This window comes from Macrobrachium rosenbergii, chromosome 6 (assembly GCF_040412425.1).
Source record: "Macrobrachium rosenbergii isolate ZJJX-2024 chromosome 6, ASM4041242v1, whole genome shotgun sequence".
NCBI lineage: Eukaryota > Metazoa > Arthropoda > Malacostraca > Decapoda > Palaemonidae > Macrobrachium > Macrobrachium rosenbergii.
The window spans coordinates 4,920,100-4,939,792 of record NC_089746.1 but is presented as its reverse complement, the minus strand read 5'-3'; the positions used below and the strand labels follow the sequence as shown (position 1 = coordinate 4,939,792).

The 19,693-nt window shown below is 40.2% G+C and overlaps 2 protein-coding genes across 5 annotated transcripts in view; one reads left to right on the top strand and one right to left on the bottom strand.

The window, feature by feature from the left end:
• The window catches only part of LOC136839123 (uncharacterized), a 55,865-nt gene extending 36,814 nt beyond the window's left edge, over positions 1-19,051 (top strand). For 2 of the 4 annotated variants that reach the window (XM_067104787.1, XM_067104786.1), the window contains exons 4-8: positions 3,515-3,751; positions 4,490-4,633; positions 4,848-5,091; positions 5,260-5,544; positions 13,769-19,051. In XM_067104787.1, the coding sequence (XP_066960888.1) occupies positions 3,515-3,751; positions 4,490-4,633; positions 4,848-5,091; positions 5,260-5,544; positions 13,769-13,950 (1,092 nt within the window). In that variant the 3' untranslated portion in view covers positions 13,951-19,051. Of the gene's footprint in view, positions 1-3,484; positions 3,752-4,489; positions 4,634-4,847; positions 5,092-5,259; positions 5,545-13,768 lie in introns of all 4 variants that reach the window. The other 2 variants (XM_067104785.1, XM_067104784.1) reach the window with 1 other exon arrangement.
• MED31 (mediator complex subunit 31) overlaps positions 1-19,693 on the bottom strand; it is a 127,251-nt gene that overhangs the window by 101,121 nt on the left and 6,437 nt on the right. The window lies entirely within an intron of this gene.

Sequence of the window (19,693 nt, the reverse complement as noted above, 5' to 3'; positions counted from 1 at the left end):
ATCTTCAAGAGATCAAGGTGCTGTGATCCAATTGTCGTGACCTCGGCACCTGTGTCAGGTAACATCTGTATCCAGGCTGTAACATCGCCATGGGAAAGGAGGACATAGATGGGTTTGGATGACCTCCCAGCAGCTCCGACACAACGACAGCTGGACTTCTTTGAGGCCTGAGTTACCTGAAGCAGGTGGGGTGGCACTGCCACTTGATGGGCTATTGTGTGTTAGCCTTCTTTAACTTGTAGTATTTATCATAATGCCCCACATAATAGCCAACTGAACAGTGTTAGGAGGGCATTTCGGTGTCCTGGCCCAGTGACCTCAACGACCGCAGTTCTTGCAATTACTGTTGGCTGCTGGGCACTTTTCCGAAGAACTGTGTGTATGTGCACAACTCTTGTACAGTAGGGAACAACAGATTTAGAAGCTGGAGCTGAAGCAGAAGTTTTCATGTGTCCTTTCTGTTTCTTGTAGGTGGGGATGACACATAGTTGAGAAGGTGGGGGAACGAATAGCAGAAGTTGCCTTCCTTGCAGCCTCATATGAGGGACAAGTGTTAACCACCTGCTGTAGTGAAGCTGTGGCATCGAGGGAGATGAGTTTCTGCACTAACTCCTCATCCTTAATTCCCATGAGAATTATCATCTTGAGTCTTCTCACATACTGAAGAATTCCCAGGGCAGATATCCACTTCTTCGGCGACATGTTTAAGTCGTACATAAAAATCTGAGAATGCTTCTCGCTCTGACTGTTTACAGCTTGAGAGTTCTCTTCGGCGAAGGGCTTAATTTCGTAGGCTCTTCACATGAGCCTGTAGCACATCCAAGACCTCTTCTACAGTCCTATCGGTATCTGGAGGAATATCCAGGGTGTGTTCCAAGATCCTGTGCGGCTCAGGAGTAAGACACATTCTGAGCTGAATGAGTTGCTTCTCTCTGGGAAGCTTGGATAAATCAACCATGACCAAGTAATCAACCCATTGACATCTCCATCCACGAAATACTTGAAAACTCACATCTGCTCGAAGGGAAGGTGGGGGGGGGGCACTGAAGAACTTGTAGAAGGTGTAGTAAGCACTGACGAAGTAGGTGATGTATTATAAGAAGAAGTAGAAGGAACCAGCCTCTTAACAATGCTGTGAAATGTGCATTTTTCTCCTGTCAACCTCGGTCATCCTCCCTGTGTCATAGTTCATCTTCCCGGTGTCTTCTGGCATCCTCTTATAACTGAGTTTGCTCCAAATACTTAATTAAATTAAGAACATTGGCTCCTGTAGCTGATTGGGGATATAATGTGGGGAGAGAGGCGGTGGTGACATATTTCCACTTTGTACTTCTCCACTTGGATTAAATTTTCCCCCACTAGAAATAAATTGCCCTCCACTTGTCCTTGTTGGGTATCTGCAGATTCCTTTTGAAATAACGAATGATCCATGGTATATTATAACATGGAAACGCTTCAATGCATAAATAAGAAAAAACATTAAAAGAATGGTTCCCTCTTTAAAATAAAAGTTTTTGCATTATAAAAACTTCTCTATTCTGGCAGTGTGTGTGTGTGTGTGTGGGGAGTTACTGGTATGGTTCCCAGGGGGTGAGGGAGGTAACCAGACCATTGGTGACTGGTCAGTCGTGATTCAAACTCAGTTACCCGATAAAGTTGGGTGTGACTGGGTGCTAATGTGCTGGGCTTATCATGCAAGAAACTTAGTCTTTTTATTTTGTATGAGATACGGCACACAACACTGGGAAAACACTTGAGGGCAACACGGTGTCACTGAAAGTACATACACATACACACATTACACTTGAAAAAGCACTCCACATTGAAATGCATATGTTATCACTGTAAAATCCGTGGCATCCAATATGTGATGGCGGCGTTGTCCGTTATCTTCTTGCATTAGTTATAAACACTTGTAAATTCATATATCACTGCGCCATGTTGGGGATTCCTTATCGAGCCATAATAGGGCTTATTACATCCTGTAGCTGTTTCTCCTGAAGGGAGGAATGAAACATTATGGATAAGCTAGTGGGTTCATTTGAGTATTTAATATCCAAGTGGACGGAGAGACATCCGTCATGGGTGAAGACTGGACGATACACTAAATTCATGCAATGACCAGAAGCGGGAAAAATACAATGTTATCATATCCTAGGGGCATTGCCATATTCATAATGAAACAAAAATATAATATAAAGTACATAGGAGGTGTATTTATTATACATGAGACATCAGTAATATTCATAGCAGGTGTATAAAAGGTACATGATAATGTAATGAGTGCAGGCATTGTAAAATAGTAGTTAATGTACTGTCTCACATTTCATTTATCTACATCTTCCTGCTCCAGCTGTCTCCTCAAGTAAGGTTACAACAAGCATTAACACAATGCTAGCTTTTATCTATTTCAAATGCATTTCCACTTACAATATAAATGTTTTTTGAGTAGTACATGCCCATACTTCCCACCTGCTGTCTGTGTGGGATTCAGCTATGTAATTACTTGGTAAGTTACATATATAAAAATGACATTTTTACAATAAAATAAGGTTTTATATATACTTACCAAGTAATTACATGATCAGAGTCCTTCCTGCACAGGGAAATAGAGCATAAACGAACTGAGCTCTTTAGCTATGTTGTACCTATACTTCCCTGGAAGTGGGTGGGGCATGTACCTGCGCCAAAACAAAAGAGCGCTACCGCAAATTTCAAATCTAAAGTTGCCGTTAAAGTAGAAACTAATAGCTATGTAATTACTTGGTAAGTATATATAAAGCCTTATTTTATTATAAAAATGTCACATTTATACCTAGATTTCTCACTATAAATCTTTTGAAGCACCAGGTATATTAAATCCACGCCATGAGCACACATTGCATGCGAGCATTTCAAAAGCTATATTGATTCTTAATGCCCTCAAGTTGCATTTTATGAGCTACAGCATTTGGTAATTTATCTTTCTCCAGAGATGAAATTTAAACTCCTTCATTTGTTCAATTCTGAAACAATAGAAATGAGGGTATCAGGTCCAGAAATCTTGCTGCATAATGTACAGAAGAGGAAACAGTACTGTAATGAGACTGTATCCAGTTTGGAACATTATTATTACAGTACTGTATTCAGAAGATGAAACCTGTTCTTATGGAACAAGCCCACAGAGGCCATTGACATGAAGTTCAAGCTTCCAAAGAATATGGTGTTTGTTAAGAAGAAGTAATAGTAAGTAAAGGGAAATACAGAAAGAAGAGATCTCGCTTATTAAAAAGAAAAAAATTAATAAATTTAATAAAGAGATAAAAATGTATTAAAATGCAAGGAGAATAGCATTAGGATAGTAATGCATTGCACCTTTGCTTGAACTTCTGAAGTTCCAATTGCACGACATCCTCTGGGAGGCTGTTGTGAAACTGTAAGACCTTAGCCATCAGATTTCTTGATAAAAAGTTCTCTCCCAGCTGAGTTGTTCCATTACTTTCAGAGTTTGAATTCTGTCTTTGATACCACCAAGGAAAGCAGTGCAGGCGTGCTTGGGAAACATAGCAGCGTTGTGTCCTTACCTAGTACTACAGCTGCATCAACCAGTCATTCATCGGTCCTACTGACGTCGACTGCTTTGTCGTCTCCTATGCGAACAATAGCCAGAAGTCCTCCAGTGACACTGAGTGGGACGAGTTCTGCTCCATGTCCACTTCCAGTGAAATCTCTGCGACCTAAGAACACTAATCCAAGTCAAGACCCGAATACGGTAATTTTAAAAATTTAAGTCATGCTCATCAATTTAAATTACCACAGTACTTTTGAATAGATTTCTTAAGCAAATTATTGACTAAAAAGTGGTTATCATTTATGCATAAGAAGTATTCTAAAAAGATTTTTGAAATATTTCTCATGTTCATTTTTATTATGTATAAAGTTTAAACTATATAGACTGTTTCTTTGATAGGAATGTTTGTGAAAAGGGAAGTCACATCAAAGCAGTGCATTGTTAGCAATTTTTAAACAATATTGACAATAACAATGAACAAGTGAAAATTTTTTCAAAAAATGGTTCTAGAATACTGCTTAACTTCAGCATAGTTTTGTTATATTTTAGTGATTAATAACACGTGGAAACTTTGCTTTTGAATGTGTTCTGCTGCGCTTGTATGTTCTTGATCCCTGTAGGGGTAGTGCTGTCAGTGTACCCCATTCGGTGCATTGTAGGCATTACTTAGGGTTCTTTGCAGCGTCCCTTTGGCCCCTAGCTACAATCCTTCATTCCTTGTTCTGTATTTCAATTCATATTCTCCTCCTTCCATCTTACTTTCCACCCTCTCCTAACAATTGTTTCAACATTATTTTCAGTGCTGAATGACATAGGACCCAGTGCTTGGCCTTTGGCCTAAATTTTATAATCCAGTTCCAATTTATGCACTTGATTAGGGTATGTATCAAAAATCATTTGCATTTACCAGCTAAAAAGCTCAACACATCATCTCAACAGGCTAGCGAAGGAGAAGGTGGAGGAGATGAAAGTTGTCCGAGGGTCAAGAAGGTTATGATTTGGACAGAGCTCCAGGCCTCAGGGAGACAAGTTACTCAAATTGCTACCTCAGCATGTGGAGCCACTGCCATTATCAATGTATTGGTAAGTCGGCATTTAATTGGAGTAATTTTATGTTATCCGTGATAACAGGCATTAGGAAGCTTTGAAAAATATAGGAGTGGTTTTGGTAAACAACTGACCAGAGAACACAAAAACACTGCCTACATGACAGCCAAGACTTGACTCAGTAGAAGTTTGATTTTTATATTTTGATAAGGCCTTGCATGTGTATATCATTATACATTTCTGTTTACAGCTAGCTTTAGACTACCCACACACCTTGGAAGAGGTGCAGAACAGCATCAAGACCCGGCTACGAGCAGAATTGGCTCCTGTGGTAGATTATCTGCTCTCGCGGTCAGTAGCAGGAACCACTCATAAAGACCTTATCGAAGGAGTTACATTACTTTCCAAAGGGTCAATCAAGGCTAAGTTCTTCCATATGTTTCCTAAACGGGCAGTGCAACTCTCTCGGTGGCTCGCTCAGTGGATAGGAAGAGGTAGGTAATTGACTGATGGAAAGTAAAAGAAGAGATATTTCATATACTGTAGTATTTTTTTATGCCTTATATTAATTTTTAAGTGATGATTTGCTTTTCTAGTTGAATGATGATACTTTACTTAAGGAGTTAACTATGCAGGTAATACAAATCAACTTTGAATTTCAGGTGGCGTACCTCTTGCTACGTTGAATCTACAAGTCGGTGTGGCCGTTGGCCAAACCATTCCTGATGCATGGCACCATCAGATGATATTTGGAGTTGGCCCGCAAGGGATCTACCTCACTAACCCACTGGAGTGTGTGTCTGACTGTCTCTTAGGAGAGCAGCTTTGTACTGACAGTGTATTGTTAGTAAGGAGAGCAGATATAGTTAGCAGATGGGGCGAAGGAGATATGCTAATAAGATTAACAAAGCAGGAAGATCCAAGGTGGCTGGATATGAATGTTCTAGGTAAGCCATAGTCCAAAATGTATCTAAATGTAACAACACTGATCACAAGTAATATCTTCTTGGCTAATATCATTGATTTAAAAAACATCTCAAGCATTGGTCTAGTTAGAAAGTGTTAAACAAGTGTTGGCACAAAATAATTGTTGCGCAGACATTGATTTGAATTGTTTTTCTGCCAGTTACTGAAACTAGCAGCTTTGTTGCTTTAAGAGTATCTTAACTATATTTAGAATTGCCCTTTTAGAGATTTACCATTGTCAAAGTTCATGTTTGCTCCAACCTTTGTTGGTAATATAGATTTTCATAAAATACATTATTTAGATATTTGCCGACTGTTACAGATAGCTTATATCTCCTTGCCTATCGGCGAAGAGGTATAAACTGTCTTTAACAGTAGGTAAGATTTATTGCAAATTATATAAAAGTTAATTAAAATTTATAATTGCAGTACACTCCCTGAACTCCTAAATTAGCCCTGGTCACTGACCAGCCCAAACTATATCCCCATAATTTTACCCACAAAGTGGATAATTAACTGTCAGCGTTACCAACACTACAGGAAAAATCTTGTCAAATGAGTTACCTGAGGTACCGTTGACAATGCTGCTGCAAATACTGGCCGACAGAGGCCGACAACCCCAATTGTTATTTATTCGCCGTGCTGTGTGGGTGTGTCCCACATCAGATGAACTTTTGGTCATTTAGCTTGACCCCCATTTATAGAATTTGGACATCAGATTACGATTTTGGACTCTTTTCAACGCCTTTTCTCCTGGATTAATACTTTATTGACTGGATTTGGAACTTCTCTCCCGGTTTTAACTTTGGATCGGTACTTTGGACTCGATTGGACAAGTCAGACAAGAAAACGTCGCCGTCTGTTAGCGCTGCTGCTTCCACTTCGTCTACATCTTCGACGAGCGAGGCTTCTACCGCTGGAGATGCTGCTGCTCATTGGTCCTGCACGTCCTGCAAGCATAGGATGAGTACCCTCAAACACGATCGACATTCTGTTTGTATTTTATGTAGGAAGGTTCAGTGTAGTATCAGTCAGAGATGTGATGAGTATAGGTCTTGGTCAGTAGATCAAATGGAGGATTATTTGAAACAGAAAATCCTTTGCCTCGAAGAGTAAGCATAGGTCAGGATCAGCTGTAGGGTTACAATCGGTAGATAAGGAAGCGTTAGATTCAGTTATTCAAGAAGTTAGAGGACAATTTATCATCCAGTATATCTAGCCTATTTCTAACCTGATGAGTAAGTTAACAGAGAATAGAGATAGTGATAGTAGTAGCTTAGTTGATGGTAATCGTTCTTTTTCAGCCCCCTGCCTGTTCCAGAACCAGCCCTAACGGGTGCCAGGGGTCATGGAGAACCTCAAGCATCGAAGCTAGGTTCTGCCGGCCCCCCCGGTGCAGAGCAGGCAATGTTGGCAGCAGATTTCCCCCTTCCCACTCAAGGCGTATGTTCTGAGGTTGATGTAGAGTTAGGTCAGACACAAACAAGTAGGGAAAATAGGTTAGGAGGTGTTCAGGAAGAGATGTGGAATGTGCAGTCTTCTTTGGGTTTGGGTTCAGTTGGGATTTCTAGTGTGACGACTTCGTCTTGGAGCCTGCTTCAAGTTCTTTACAACAGAAGGTTTCTAAGTCCATGGTTCGTCGTTCGGATGTGGTTTCGGGTTTGTCGGGTTCTGTAGTGTTGGAGAATGCTCCTTCGTCCTCAAAGGTTCCTTTTCCTTCGGTGGATGAGTTTGGTTCGTCTTGCGGTGGTGGTAATTCTGGTGTTAGGGTTTTCAATTTGGCTCAATGTAATGCAGAATTGTTGGGTTTGTCAGAGGGGTATAGATTACTAGCTAGGCAATGTTTTCAATTTTGGGTTTTCCAATATTCATGAAATTGTCTTGAAGAATTTTCCTGAGTTTGTTGCTAGTGATGTCTGTCAAGATTATGAAGGGGGAACAGAGTCAGTCTAGTTTCCTTTCTCAAAAAAAAAAAAAAAAAAGCCTCTTTTGTTGCTTCTGAGTTTCCTTTTTTTTCCCAGTTTCTTTTAAGCCTTCTTCCAATGTCTTTACACAATCTTCTCTATCGGGTCTCTCTTCGGAGTCTTCTCTCGCTCATCCTGTTTTCTTTGCCATTAAATCAGCAGATTTAATGGCAAATCGGGAGTGAGGTAAGGTGTACAGCCAGCAGATTTACATTAAATGTAAATCTGAACTGGATATGATGGTCTTTGAATTGTGGGAGTGAGACGATGGCAGGCACACGCGCCGAGCTACTAGATGTTGTCACATGTATTTTAACAGACAGGAATTTTTCGAACTGCACTTCACTAACGGGAATTGTACACTTCCTCTGCTGTAACTGTTTTCGAACAACACACTTAGCTAACTGTTCACGTCTTGCACATGCAATAAATTCCTGGCAAAGCACTTCCTAATTCCTAAATATCAGTCTTCTGGTATCACAACACAGCTGCTATTCTTCTCATGATGCGAAATTTCGCAGGGCAATTATTCTGCGCCACTAAACTAAGAACTTTTTTTTGCGCTCTTGCTTTCTTTGGCGGGGCTGTTTTCTTTAGTACCTTACACGGGTCCTGTAGTTTTCTCAGGCTTCTGGTCTAGCTGCTTCACAGGCTGTTGTGGAGTCGTCCGCAACTCCATATTTTCTTCCATATTTGGTTCCGCAGCTCGTAGCTTGTCCTGAGAAACACCTTTGAGTAATGGACCAGTCGGTATGTACTCCACCTGTCCAACGTCGGTGGTAGGTGCTCCGGTGGTTATTCTGAGTGTGGCTGCTTTCTTTTCTCTCCTTCTACTTCATTCTCAACTTTTCCTGTGGCTATTTCTGTTCCTCCTTCTAAGGTGTTCAATGTGGGTTTGGCTTTGGTTCCGGGTCATCAGGGAGTTCTTCCTCCCTCTCCCTTAATCAGTGTGACTTCAGCTCCAGATACCTGTCCTGGTGTGGTGTTGGTTCATCTGGCGTTGGGTGGATCGAGTGTTGCGGCCTCTCCGCTCGCAGGGATGGGCATTTGTCGCCCAGGTGTGGTCAGCTCAGGTGTTACGTCATCATCATGGGGTGGTGCAGGGTTTGCACAGTCGAGTGCGGCTGACTCAACAGTCTTGTCATCGGCTTTAGTTGGTACAGGGTTTGCGCAACCAGGTTACGGTTGGCTCAGGTATGATGGGGTCAGGTATGTCAGGTGTTGGTCTCACACATCCTGGTGTAGTGAGTTCCGGGTTACCGGGTGCAGCTCTTGTGGGTGGTCAGTCTGTCTCTTTTCCTATCCCGGTTCGGTCAGACCAGTCTGACAGGGAATGCTCTTTTGAAGAAGAGGAGCCATACCAGATATAGTTTTTTTTTTTTTCCTCCAGCAAATGAAAGCGAGTATAAGCAGGTGGTGGACTTTATCCATTCTCTCTATTCGAAGTCCAGGCTCCTGAGGAACCTACACAACCAAACCAAGCAATGTTTGAATCATTGTATGCAACTAAACCAGTAGTCTCCCAAACATCAAATAAACTGGTCTGGTTTGGCCGAGTTGGGCAGGTGTTGAGGGAGGCGGACTCTAGGTTATCTTCTCTTATTGGGTCGGGTAGACAGGATTCAACCTTGCTTCCTAATCAGAAGGGGTTCTATAGGGTAGTGGGTAACCCTTCTGCTGGTGTCAGAGTTCCTCTCAACGAATCTGTTGAGGCTGTTCTCTCTCTGGTTCCTTTGTCAAATTGTTTGGTAGCGGTTACATCTCTTGAGGCTTGTATTTTGGAGGACACTTTTTGCAGCCAGTCTGAGGCCTTAGCCCTCTCTTTGTGGATCAACGTTGTCTGGGTTGATGGGGTTTTTCTCAAACACGTTGGATATACTCCCTCCGATCCTGTACTGTTTGACAACCTCATCACATCGGTTTCGATGGAGTTGGCATACCAGGCTCACATTTTGGCTGTCTGTACAGCGTTCTTTGGCAAGAAAAGGAGGGACTTCTTTTTAAATCATCTTCCGCCTCACTATCTGGACATACATAAGAGGGTTCTGTTGATGGCGCCTTTTTGCGCTCTGCAAGAGTCTTTTTAAAGAGGAGGATGTCGTCAGCTGTAGCGTCACAGGAGGCTATGATTCGCGCTGCTCAGGGTTCAGGAGATGTGGCCAGTATGACAAACTTTTTTGCTTCTAACTCATGTCTCTGGTGTCAGCAATTATGCATCGTCGAGGGTACAGAGTGTTGAAGTATCTAGCCCTTGGCTGATCCTTGCCTCCTCTTTAGAGGAGCTAGTAAGGGCGAGGGACTTCTTATTGAATCTGTGCAAGATACTAGGAATTTGTCTAATCTTTGCCAAGAGTTGCCTGGTCCCAACACAATCTGTAACCTTTCAGGGATTTGGATTCTCTCTCTTCCTTTGAGGTTTTTTCCCAACCCTGGAGAGGATCCAGTCGGTCCTTCAGGAAGTGGAGGTGTTCTTGTCCAACAGGGAACATCCGGTACCAGTTTGGAGAAGGCTCTTAGGGAGAGTGTCTTCTCTCTCTCTTTTAATTCCAGGGTCTCGTCTCTGGATGCGTTTCTTTTCAGGTATGTCTCAGGAATTGCTGGGACTTCTGCAGTGAGAACGCAGTTATAGTCTGGAGCGCATCTTGCCCATCGGAACTTCTGTGGTGTTCAGAAGTGTATCTGACACCTGGGAGGTCTATCGACTCCACTCTTCCCGACGTTCATCAGTACTCAGATGCCTCAGATCAAGGTTGGGGAGCAACCTTGGAGGAAACCCAGGCTTCGGGCCTCTGGAGGGATCAGGAATGAGAGGAGTCAATAATCTTCGGGAACTCAGGGCTGTAAAGGAAGCCCTCAGATGTTTTTCAGTCCTAGTTAGTTAGTTAGTTAGTTACTAGTGCACAACAGAGTAGTAGCCCTGTTTTGTGACAACGTAACTCCGTGTGATATCTGAAAAACTTTAGGGGGTTAATCAAGATGAACAGAACTAAATATTATAACACGAGTCCTGAGAAGGTGCAAAGAATGGAAAGTGTCTCTTCTTCCCCAACTTGTATCGAGGAGTCTCAATGTACTGGCTGACTCGTTAAGTCTCTCTTGTCAGGTATGGGGGGGAGAGTGGACTTTGGCTCAGGAAGTAGTATGTCAGGTTCTTCGGAAGTGGCCAGCATCTGTGCACTTTTTCGTGATGAGATTGAACCATCGTCTTCTGGTTTATTTCTCACCAGTGGTGGATCCCTGGACCCGTGTCAATAGGCACCATTATGATGTTACAAAATTGGAATCACATGCAGGTGTATGCTTTTCGCCATTCGGTCTCATTCATCAGGTAATCACGAAATTGTGGGAGTGTGTCAAAACATCTATGACTCTAATAGCTCCTTGTTGGCCCTATGCCCTTGGTTTCCGGAACTCCTAAGCTCCTTACGGAAGTTCCAATGTTCCTTCCCATGCAGAAGATCTTTTTAGACAACGGCTTTTCCACCATTGTCATCCAAACCCTCGTGTGCTGAACCTAGTTGCAAGGCGACTACCGAGCGAGCAGCTAGGCGGACTGGATTCTGTAAAGCTCTGTCTAGACAGCTTTCTTTCAGCTTGAGAAAGTCAACCCGTAAGCTTTATCAGGTCAGTTGGACAATGTATAAAAGTTGGTGTCGTAAGGAAGGTCATTCCATCTCTAGACCTTCCATAGCCAAAATATTTGATTTTCTTTTATTCGGAAAGTCAAGGTTCTTTTGTATTCGGCGATTGCTGGCTACCGTTCAACATTTAGCAGTACATGTAGTTTCCATATTCCCAAAAATTTCTAGTAGTAAAATCATCCTTGATTTATTACGTTCCTTTAAGATTAAACGTCCTGTCTTGCCAACTCGGGCTCCTCCGTGGAATTTGTCAGAAGTTCTGACGTTAAGATAACAGATTAAGGTGTTTTTTCTTACGGCTTTAACTACAGCCAGAAAGGTGGGCGAGCCTCAGGCAGTTTCTAGGCTGGTTTCCTAGGTGGGAGATATATATTGGTCTCTTCTTCTGGAATTCGGGATGTCTTCCGGAATTCGTGGTGAAGTCAGAGTCAGAGGTTAACCCTGTGCCTCGCTCGTTTAGGGTTCTTTATCGGCAAGGGTGTGTTACTGGCGATCCAGCGGAGATGTCCTTATGTCCGGTGCGAGCATTAAAAGTCTATTTATCAAAGGTTGAGAAACTCTGTCCGCGTACACTTCTCGTCTCTCCGCGGAACCCTTCCCATCTGCTGTCAAAGAATGCGATTAGTTACTTTCTGAGGGAGATGATTTCCCAGGCTTCTCAGGGCAGACATCATCTGCATAAATGAAGATTTATACTCCTTTGGGTAGCTTCAGTGTAGCAAGATTTTCCATGAGGACATTGAAGAGAAAGGGACTAAGTATTCCTCCCTCTTCGTCGTCTTCAAGCTCTGTATTACCCCGAGCACACAGTATTCGGAGTATGGCCACTTCATCTACCTTTCTAAGGAATTGTTCAGTGTCTTCCATTCTGGAGGTGGCTACTTGGAGGTCTGTCTCAGTGTTTACTTCCTTTTACTTAAGAGACATTCAATTCGCCTCATTGGAGGGTTATTCTCTTAGTCCGTGCGTAGCGGCTAACTCTATTGTCTAGGGTGCGCTCATTTAGCTGAGGTGGTATTCTCTTTGTGCGGAGGTTCTTAGGTTAACCAGATAGAGGAATTCCTTTTAGTCTTTAAGAGTCTTAGGCGGCAGTAATAGTATAATCACATGAACTTAGGTTTAGTACGTTTGTAAGTATCTTAGTCTTTGATAATTTCCCCACGAGAGTCCAAGGAGATTCTCTAGTAGGCTAGGCTCTTTCATTGCCGCTGAGATACTTCTTCGCTCGTCGGGCCTTATCCGGAGGATCAGTGGCTCGGCACACTGCTTCATTCCCCTCCATACATGAGAGGCTCTGAATAGCCACATGGGAGGTTCATCGTACCCCTCCATACATGAGAGGTTCTGAATAGCCACATGGGAGGTTCATCGTACTCCTCCATACAAGAGGTTCTGTAGAGCCACATGGGAGGTCGACGGACCGAGACAGTACTGACCTGACTCACGATCAAAGTACTCTCCAGTGTCTCTTCACCGAGAGCATTGATTGATATGGTGAGTGTATGACTAAACAGATATCCTATGTAGAGCAGATCAGTGAATTACCATCTCTGCAGTTGTAAAAAGGGGGTGTGCTGCAACCTAGATGGGTCTCCCTCCAGCATGTCTCTTCACCGAAAGCATTGATCGATACGGTGACATACATTTACACATACATTTACATGTAGTAGGTTGATAACGAGTTACCTGCTTATTCTCCGTTGACAGGTCGGGCTGAATTAGATTGATCCCCCTCCATTAAAATTTTGTTAATCGGGCTAATTCAGGTGTTCAGGGAGTGTATTGCAATATTAACTAATATTGTAATACTTACCTGAACACCTGGATGATTCCCATTCTCCTCCCCACTTCAGTTTTTGATAGTGAGTGACTCAGTTGGAGATGTTGGCCTCTGTATAAATATTTGCAGCAGCATTGTCAACGGTACCTCAGGTAACTCATTTGACAAGATTTTTCCTGTAGCGTTGGTAACGCTGACAGTTAATTACCCACTTTGTGGGTAAAATTATGGGGATATAGTTTGGGCTGGTCAGTGACCAGGGCTTGAAACTGAGGTGTTCAGTTAAGTATTACAATATTAGTTTTATTATGAAAACTTCATATTTGGATACTTGCCTACTGTAACAGATAGCTTATACTGTGTTCTCGCCAAATGTCTAACAGTAGGTAAGATTCATCCCAAATAATAATATAAATGAGTTCATAATCATAATTTTGCATAAATAATGATTTTTCTATGTACAACTCCCGGTAGGTGGGTAGTGCCTTCAGTGCACCTCACGTGGTGCAGTGTAGGCATTATGTAAGTGTTTTTGCAGCGTCCCAACGGCTCCTAGCTGCAGTCTCTCATTTCTTTTGCTGTACCTCCATTCATATTCTCTTTCTTCCATCTTACTTTCCACCCTCTATAAAAATTGTTTCCTAGTGCAACTGCGAGGTTTTCTTCTTGTTACACCTGTCAGACCCTCTTACTGACTATCAGTTTCCCTTTCAGCGCTGAATGACCTCATAGGTCCCAGCTCTTGGCCTTTGGCCTAAATTCATTATTCTATGCTATTCTGTTAACAACTGAATTGTATTTTTATTTGTGTGTATTTCAGGTCAAGTACTTGGCGTTTTGAAAGAGCAGGCAGCCCCTCCCGTTATGCAGGGCCGACGCCACCTAACTTCTCACGTGGCAATCCCAGCTGCATACCAGTCTGGCGTAACGATCTTCATGAGGGCTGACAACAGTGAAATCCATACGTTGCTTGAAGCAGAGGAGTTACCATTGTTAGAATGATAACCAGCTTAGGTGTGCACAACTGTGCACACTCGATGGCAGATGATTTTTACATCTGTTTGTTGTCATAGAACCTAGAGACAGCCCATTGCACTAAATCTTCAGTCAAACGAATGGTTATGGATTGTCTCTTGTCTGTTTATAAGTCGAAGTTTTTCTCAGTCTTACAGGTGTCTCTCTCTCTCTCTCTCTCTCTCTCTCTCTCTCTCTCTCTCTCTCTCTCTCCTTCCTCCTTTTTAATGCAAGAGTGAGCTCTCCCTGATACAGTGTTGAGCTTTTGTGATAGCAGATATTGTTCCTTGTAGGATCAGTTATAATTTTTTTACAACCCAGTGTAGGATTGGTAGGACGTGAATGGGTTTATTACCACATTGTGTATTTGATTGTGCTTACTTTTTGGGAGGTTTCAATTTCTGTTGTTAAGGAAACTTGATCGAAGGGATGTTTTGTTTGCTCAGGGCTACAATTTTTTTTCTTATACATATATATATATTATATACATTGTGATAGCTTGAAAATGAAGACACTATATTTACTGTGCTGAAAGTATACTCAATGGAATAATGGCCATTTGGAATGATTGATGGCTTCTTCAGCCTTTGATTCACAGAAGCATGATTTTAGAAACTGAAGTTTAAGCACTACAGTATATGTAATATAAATACTATAACGATGAGGGCTTGGTAGTTTGTATTATACTTCAGTGAAAATAAATTATTTTTGCCTTAATTTGTGTTTGCTGCTACTATTACTTGGATTAGTTGTCTGTTGCTGTAATCATTTAGAAGAGAAAAGTAACCATTTTATCTCCATAGGTATTTTTGCTTATCATAATGAATTGCAAGACGTTTTCAGTACTATTCTTTACATTGTGTGTGCGTGTGTGTGCCACTCCTTAACAACTATGAATGACTCATTGGTATGCTAAAGAAATAACAGAAGCTGTAGAGAACGTTCATTGGAAGCATCCCCCTCCCCCTTGTGATAGACGCTCGTCAAAGAGTCTGTTTAAAGTCTGGAAGGTAAGGAAGGAACGTTGTAGGTAGTCATTCACAAGTTTTGATTGAGGCTTCAAGATAAATTAATTTTTTTTAAGTGTTCTAGAGTTATTATGTACCTGTGTTATATATCTTCTTCGTTTTCTTGAGTCCGTTGAAATGTCTTAGTTGTAGTAGTTTGATTCTCAAAAGACGTCTCAAGAAGTAGACATAAGGTTTGATTTATTTTTATGATGCCTGCACTGTCCCTGCATTTATAATTCTATTTCTATTTAATTTTTTGTTGCAACATATGCATGAACATGCAAGCCCCTTCCCTTATTCTTAGTCCTGAGCTCATAGTTATACATATACTTTTGCAAGAGCAGGTTTGCATATATGCAACATCGAAGCAATTATGTAAAAATGCATGAATATATTACACTTATCTCTCTCCATCTTCTGCCATCATTCCTAAGCTCCATTTTACCCACTTCTTTCACCAAGGGAGTTTCTCATCTTGATACGTAATTTAGCATATGGGACTTGAATTGTGGTTTTCCCCTTTTACAAGGTGACATTGAAGGTAATGTTAGGAATGCCAGTTATGCTGTATTCTGAATTTCCTTTAAGAGGAGCAAGTGAATGAAGAACTACTAGACTGAAGAATATTTCTGGATACCATTGAAATTATTGCCCAGCCATTCAGGCCATAGATAAAAGTGGCTTTCAAAGTAAAATATTCATTATTGTAACTATTGAGCTTCAAAAGAAGCTTTTAATAGGACTGACCTATTTTACCTTAATCTGTTATATCACTGGTCCAAGTAAATTTGTTGAGGACCACTGTTTTTACCTAGTAAAGTCTTTACCATGCAGGTAATCAATATTGGTTTGCCGTGTTCTCATTTAATTGATTTAAATTGCAAATTATTGTTTTAAAAGTTCCTAAGGAATTTTATATCCAGTGAATATGATTGTGGTTTATTTAATGAGGATACTGTGCGAGGAATTACTCTATGGTAGGGTGTGGAATTTATTTTATGGTGGGAAAGTAGGAGATTTTTGGCAGAGAAACAAGATTTGTTATTGTATTGCAATAATTATTTTATGAATCTGAATTATAGGTAGCATTACTGCCGCATATACAACAGTCCTTTTGGCAGGTAATTACAGGCTCGATTTTTCTAACCTTGATGGCTGTGAGACTTAGGTGTTAGGTTAATTCGTTTTAAGGACACTATGAAATTTGGTTTGGTTACCATATCAGCATTCTTCTTAGGAAAATGATATCCAGCTGGTAAACAGTTACATATACATGTATGTAGTTTACCAAGTGGTTTGAGTATGTTTTATTCATAACACTTGTAATTTTATGAGATCAAAACACTTTTCAAAATTGTTGTAGGGTTTGCAGAAGTGCCTTATGTCTGACGGGAAGTTTTTCCAATGAGCCACATGTATTGTATCAGAGACCATGCTGTAGGTAATAGGTCTTTTCCCTGGTATATTCCAAATTTTGTAAAGATACATCTGTATTTTGAACTATCTTGATGGAACAGGAATTTTCTCTTGTTTTCAGACCATATGAAAAATTTTTTTATATCCAGTTTTTGGCTAAGTGTCATATATGCATTTTTTCACAGTTTTATATTCATCTGCCTTGATAGTGATTTTATCGTTGACTTCCTGTTTCAGCTTAATATCGAGTGTCTCTCTCTCACCATACATCCTGTATGGTGAGAGGAAGAGAGACTTGAAACTGGTTCTCACCATACATCCTGGATGGTGAGACAGACAGCTGTCTCTTTCACCATACATCCTGGATGGTGAGACTGACTTGATCCATTGCTGAAACAAGAAATCAATGATAAAATCATTGCTTATACAGATAAATAAAAAAAAGAAATTGAAAAAATGCATATTCAATTCTACCAAAAAACGGATATGTAGATCGGAAATTTATTGGTTCATCTCATGCCCAGTCTTATAATCATCTCAAAAACACATTCTAAAAATTTCTTAGCTTACTGTATAACTTTTAACATTTTTATACCCCTATTTAGTTTTGCATTCTAATATTATTGTAATTGTGCTCGACAAAACCATTTGTGTTTTTTAGACTCCAGATGTCACTCAGAGGGTCTTGTTCACAGATGATATGAGAAAATTAGAAGTTGAAATGGACAGGCCAGTAGTAAGAAACAAAGGGAAAATGATAAGTAGAGGGAAGAGAATGAAGCAACCTGAGTTAAACACTGTAATGGGATGCCACTAAGAATCCATAGGATTGTCGACATTGTATCCTATAAATCATACTTCAGAGGTTCCTTTGCGAAATAATTATTTTTATGGGTGAAAGGTCAAAATGTAGAACAGTTGTAAAATGCTGATTAAATGTGACTTAAGTTATTCAGATATAATCACAATCAAATTTCCAGTGTTGGTGTAAAACTTGATTTCTGCAAGGTTTCAGATTTGAAATGTAAGACATAATAATTGATAGGCAGAAAGTCAGTTTTATAGGGTCAGTAGATTACGAATATTCTGTAGCCAGTGATATTCTGGTGTGCTTGGCGATGGTGCAAAATTGTATTTTCAGTTTTGTATCGTATGATGTTTTTTGCTTTACTGTGCATGGAAATGACTGCACACACTTAATGAAACTGATGGTAATTGATCTGACCCCCTCAGTTGTAGCCCACTGATAAAAGCTCCCATATGCTAAAGATTGCATGAATATATCGGAACTCCTATCACTTTGTAGATACTATCATAATCAGTATATTTGTTTATTTTGTGAAGAGTAAAAAAAAAACTATGTTGTTGTATAATTGTAAATATGTTGATGCCAAATCAAATTTTTTATGTACAATATTATGGTGTGACTGAGCTTTATTTTTGTTGCCATATATTTACTTCATTATCAAATGGTTATATCTTTTATTCTTTCTTTTCAAATTGACTGTGAAGGTTAAGTTATCAAGTATCCAGTAATAACAATAATAACTACATCACAATTAACTAGAGAGCAGTTGTGAAATCTTCCAGTGTGATATGACTGTTTGCCACAAGTTCATGGCCACATTTAACAAGTAATGCATGGCAGTGGTTGTTAATTACTCTGGGTCTTCCTGTGCCTAATGATTGTTTTTGTCATTTTTACTGGTTTACCATTTCAGTGGATTATCTTTACCAGTTATACATTTTTTTTTTTTACAACTATGCAGCCGTTAGCAATTTGATGAGCACTTTGTAATGCATAAACGTATGACCTAACTGACAATACCGTTAATCATGAACAATATAGATATGTTCCTATTTCCAAGCTCAACGTCAAGAGATGACTAAAAAATGTTTGATAAGTCTTGTAGTATTTCTGTTTTTGGCCCCTTTATCATTTAACTTTTCTTTCCAATACAATAATGTAACTCTCCCTTTACACTCTCAACTTTTCATTTTCATGCACGAAGGGACTTGAGTATTTGTATCATAACAAGAAAATGAGATGAAAAGCATTTCCAGTTGGTACAGGATAAAAAGGTGAATGAGCAACCACTTGCTGTGCAGAGTTCAACTTCGAGGTATCTGTCCTCTATTATGGCTTGGTATTTATTGCAGAGAAACGCATGTCTCTCTTTTTCCCTCTTGACAGGTCTTCATGGAAAGGCCCAGTTATGCATTGATCCATCAGTGCCCTTAATTCATTCAGACTGTGCAAATTGACTGGACTGGAATGTATTTTACTAGACTGTTACTGTCATGAAAGCATATTCTGTAAAAAACATCATCCAACTGGTCAATAAAATTGCAATGGCCAGGATTTTTTGTTTATAATTGAAGTTGAATGCAACTTTTCAAGAGTTATTTCATGTTGAAAAGTTTTCTAAGCAACTGTCAAACATGAGCTTTGAAGGATGCAGCTTTTTGTGGATCACATAGAGGATAAAACTGTACCATGAGTACACATGGTATTGTAGGTCATCCAGTTTGAAAATGTGCAGGCTATTTAATACATGGTGACAACAATCATTGTTATTGCTTTATGTCAAGGCCTTGGGTCATTCTAGATGCTACATAATCACCTGGGCCACATGCTATTAAACATGAAATAATGAAAAGTTGTCAAAAGGTTTAATTATCCCCTTATCTTTTGTTTTCACGTTACATGCTTCTTTGTCGTTCTCAAAACCATAATTATTATTATTTTTTTTTAAGTACACTTCTTGTGCTGTATTTCCTTTTCTGTGACCTAAGGTTTTTGTGCTTCCTCTACTACAAGTTTGGTTATGAAAAGTTTAAAACTTTTAGGAAAGGATTCTGGCCCAAAGTCAGATTCTTCCTTGACCCAAGATACTTCATGTGTGTGTGTTTTTTTTGGGGGGGGGCAGAACATAGATGAGTGCAGGGTTATCAGGAAGTCTTAACTTTATTATAGTAAAAATATCTGATTCTACATATTTCATCTTGTCAAATTGGTCATGTTTTTATTGTATCCCTATATTCCAGTCAAAATTTATTGTAGATGACTTTGCGTTAATTTGTCAAGCTTTCTCCACTAAGAGTTTCAAGGGGCTGCGTTATATGGCCAAGACTATCATGCATACATTCAAATATCTAAAATACAGGTCAAACGGACTATTTTAACTTAGCAGTCCTTTGTAGCTTTTTAATTGTTTTTACCCCCTGAGTGCATGAAGGCAGGTGTAAGACTAGAAAGCATTTCTTGAAATTGCCCTGAAAGAAGCCCAGACTGGGCGTAAATC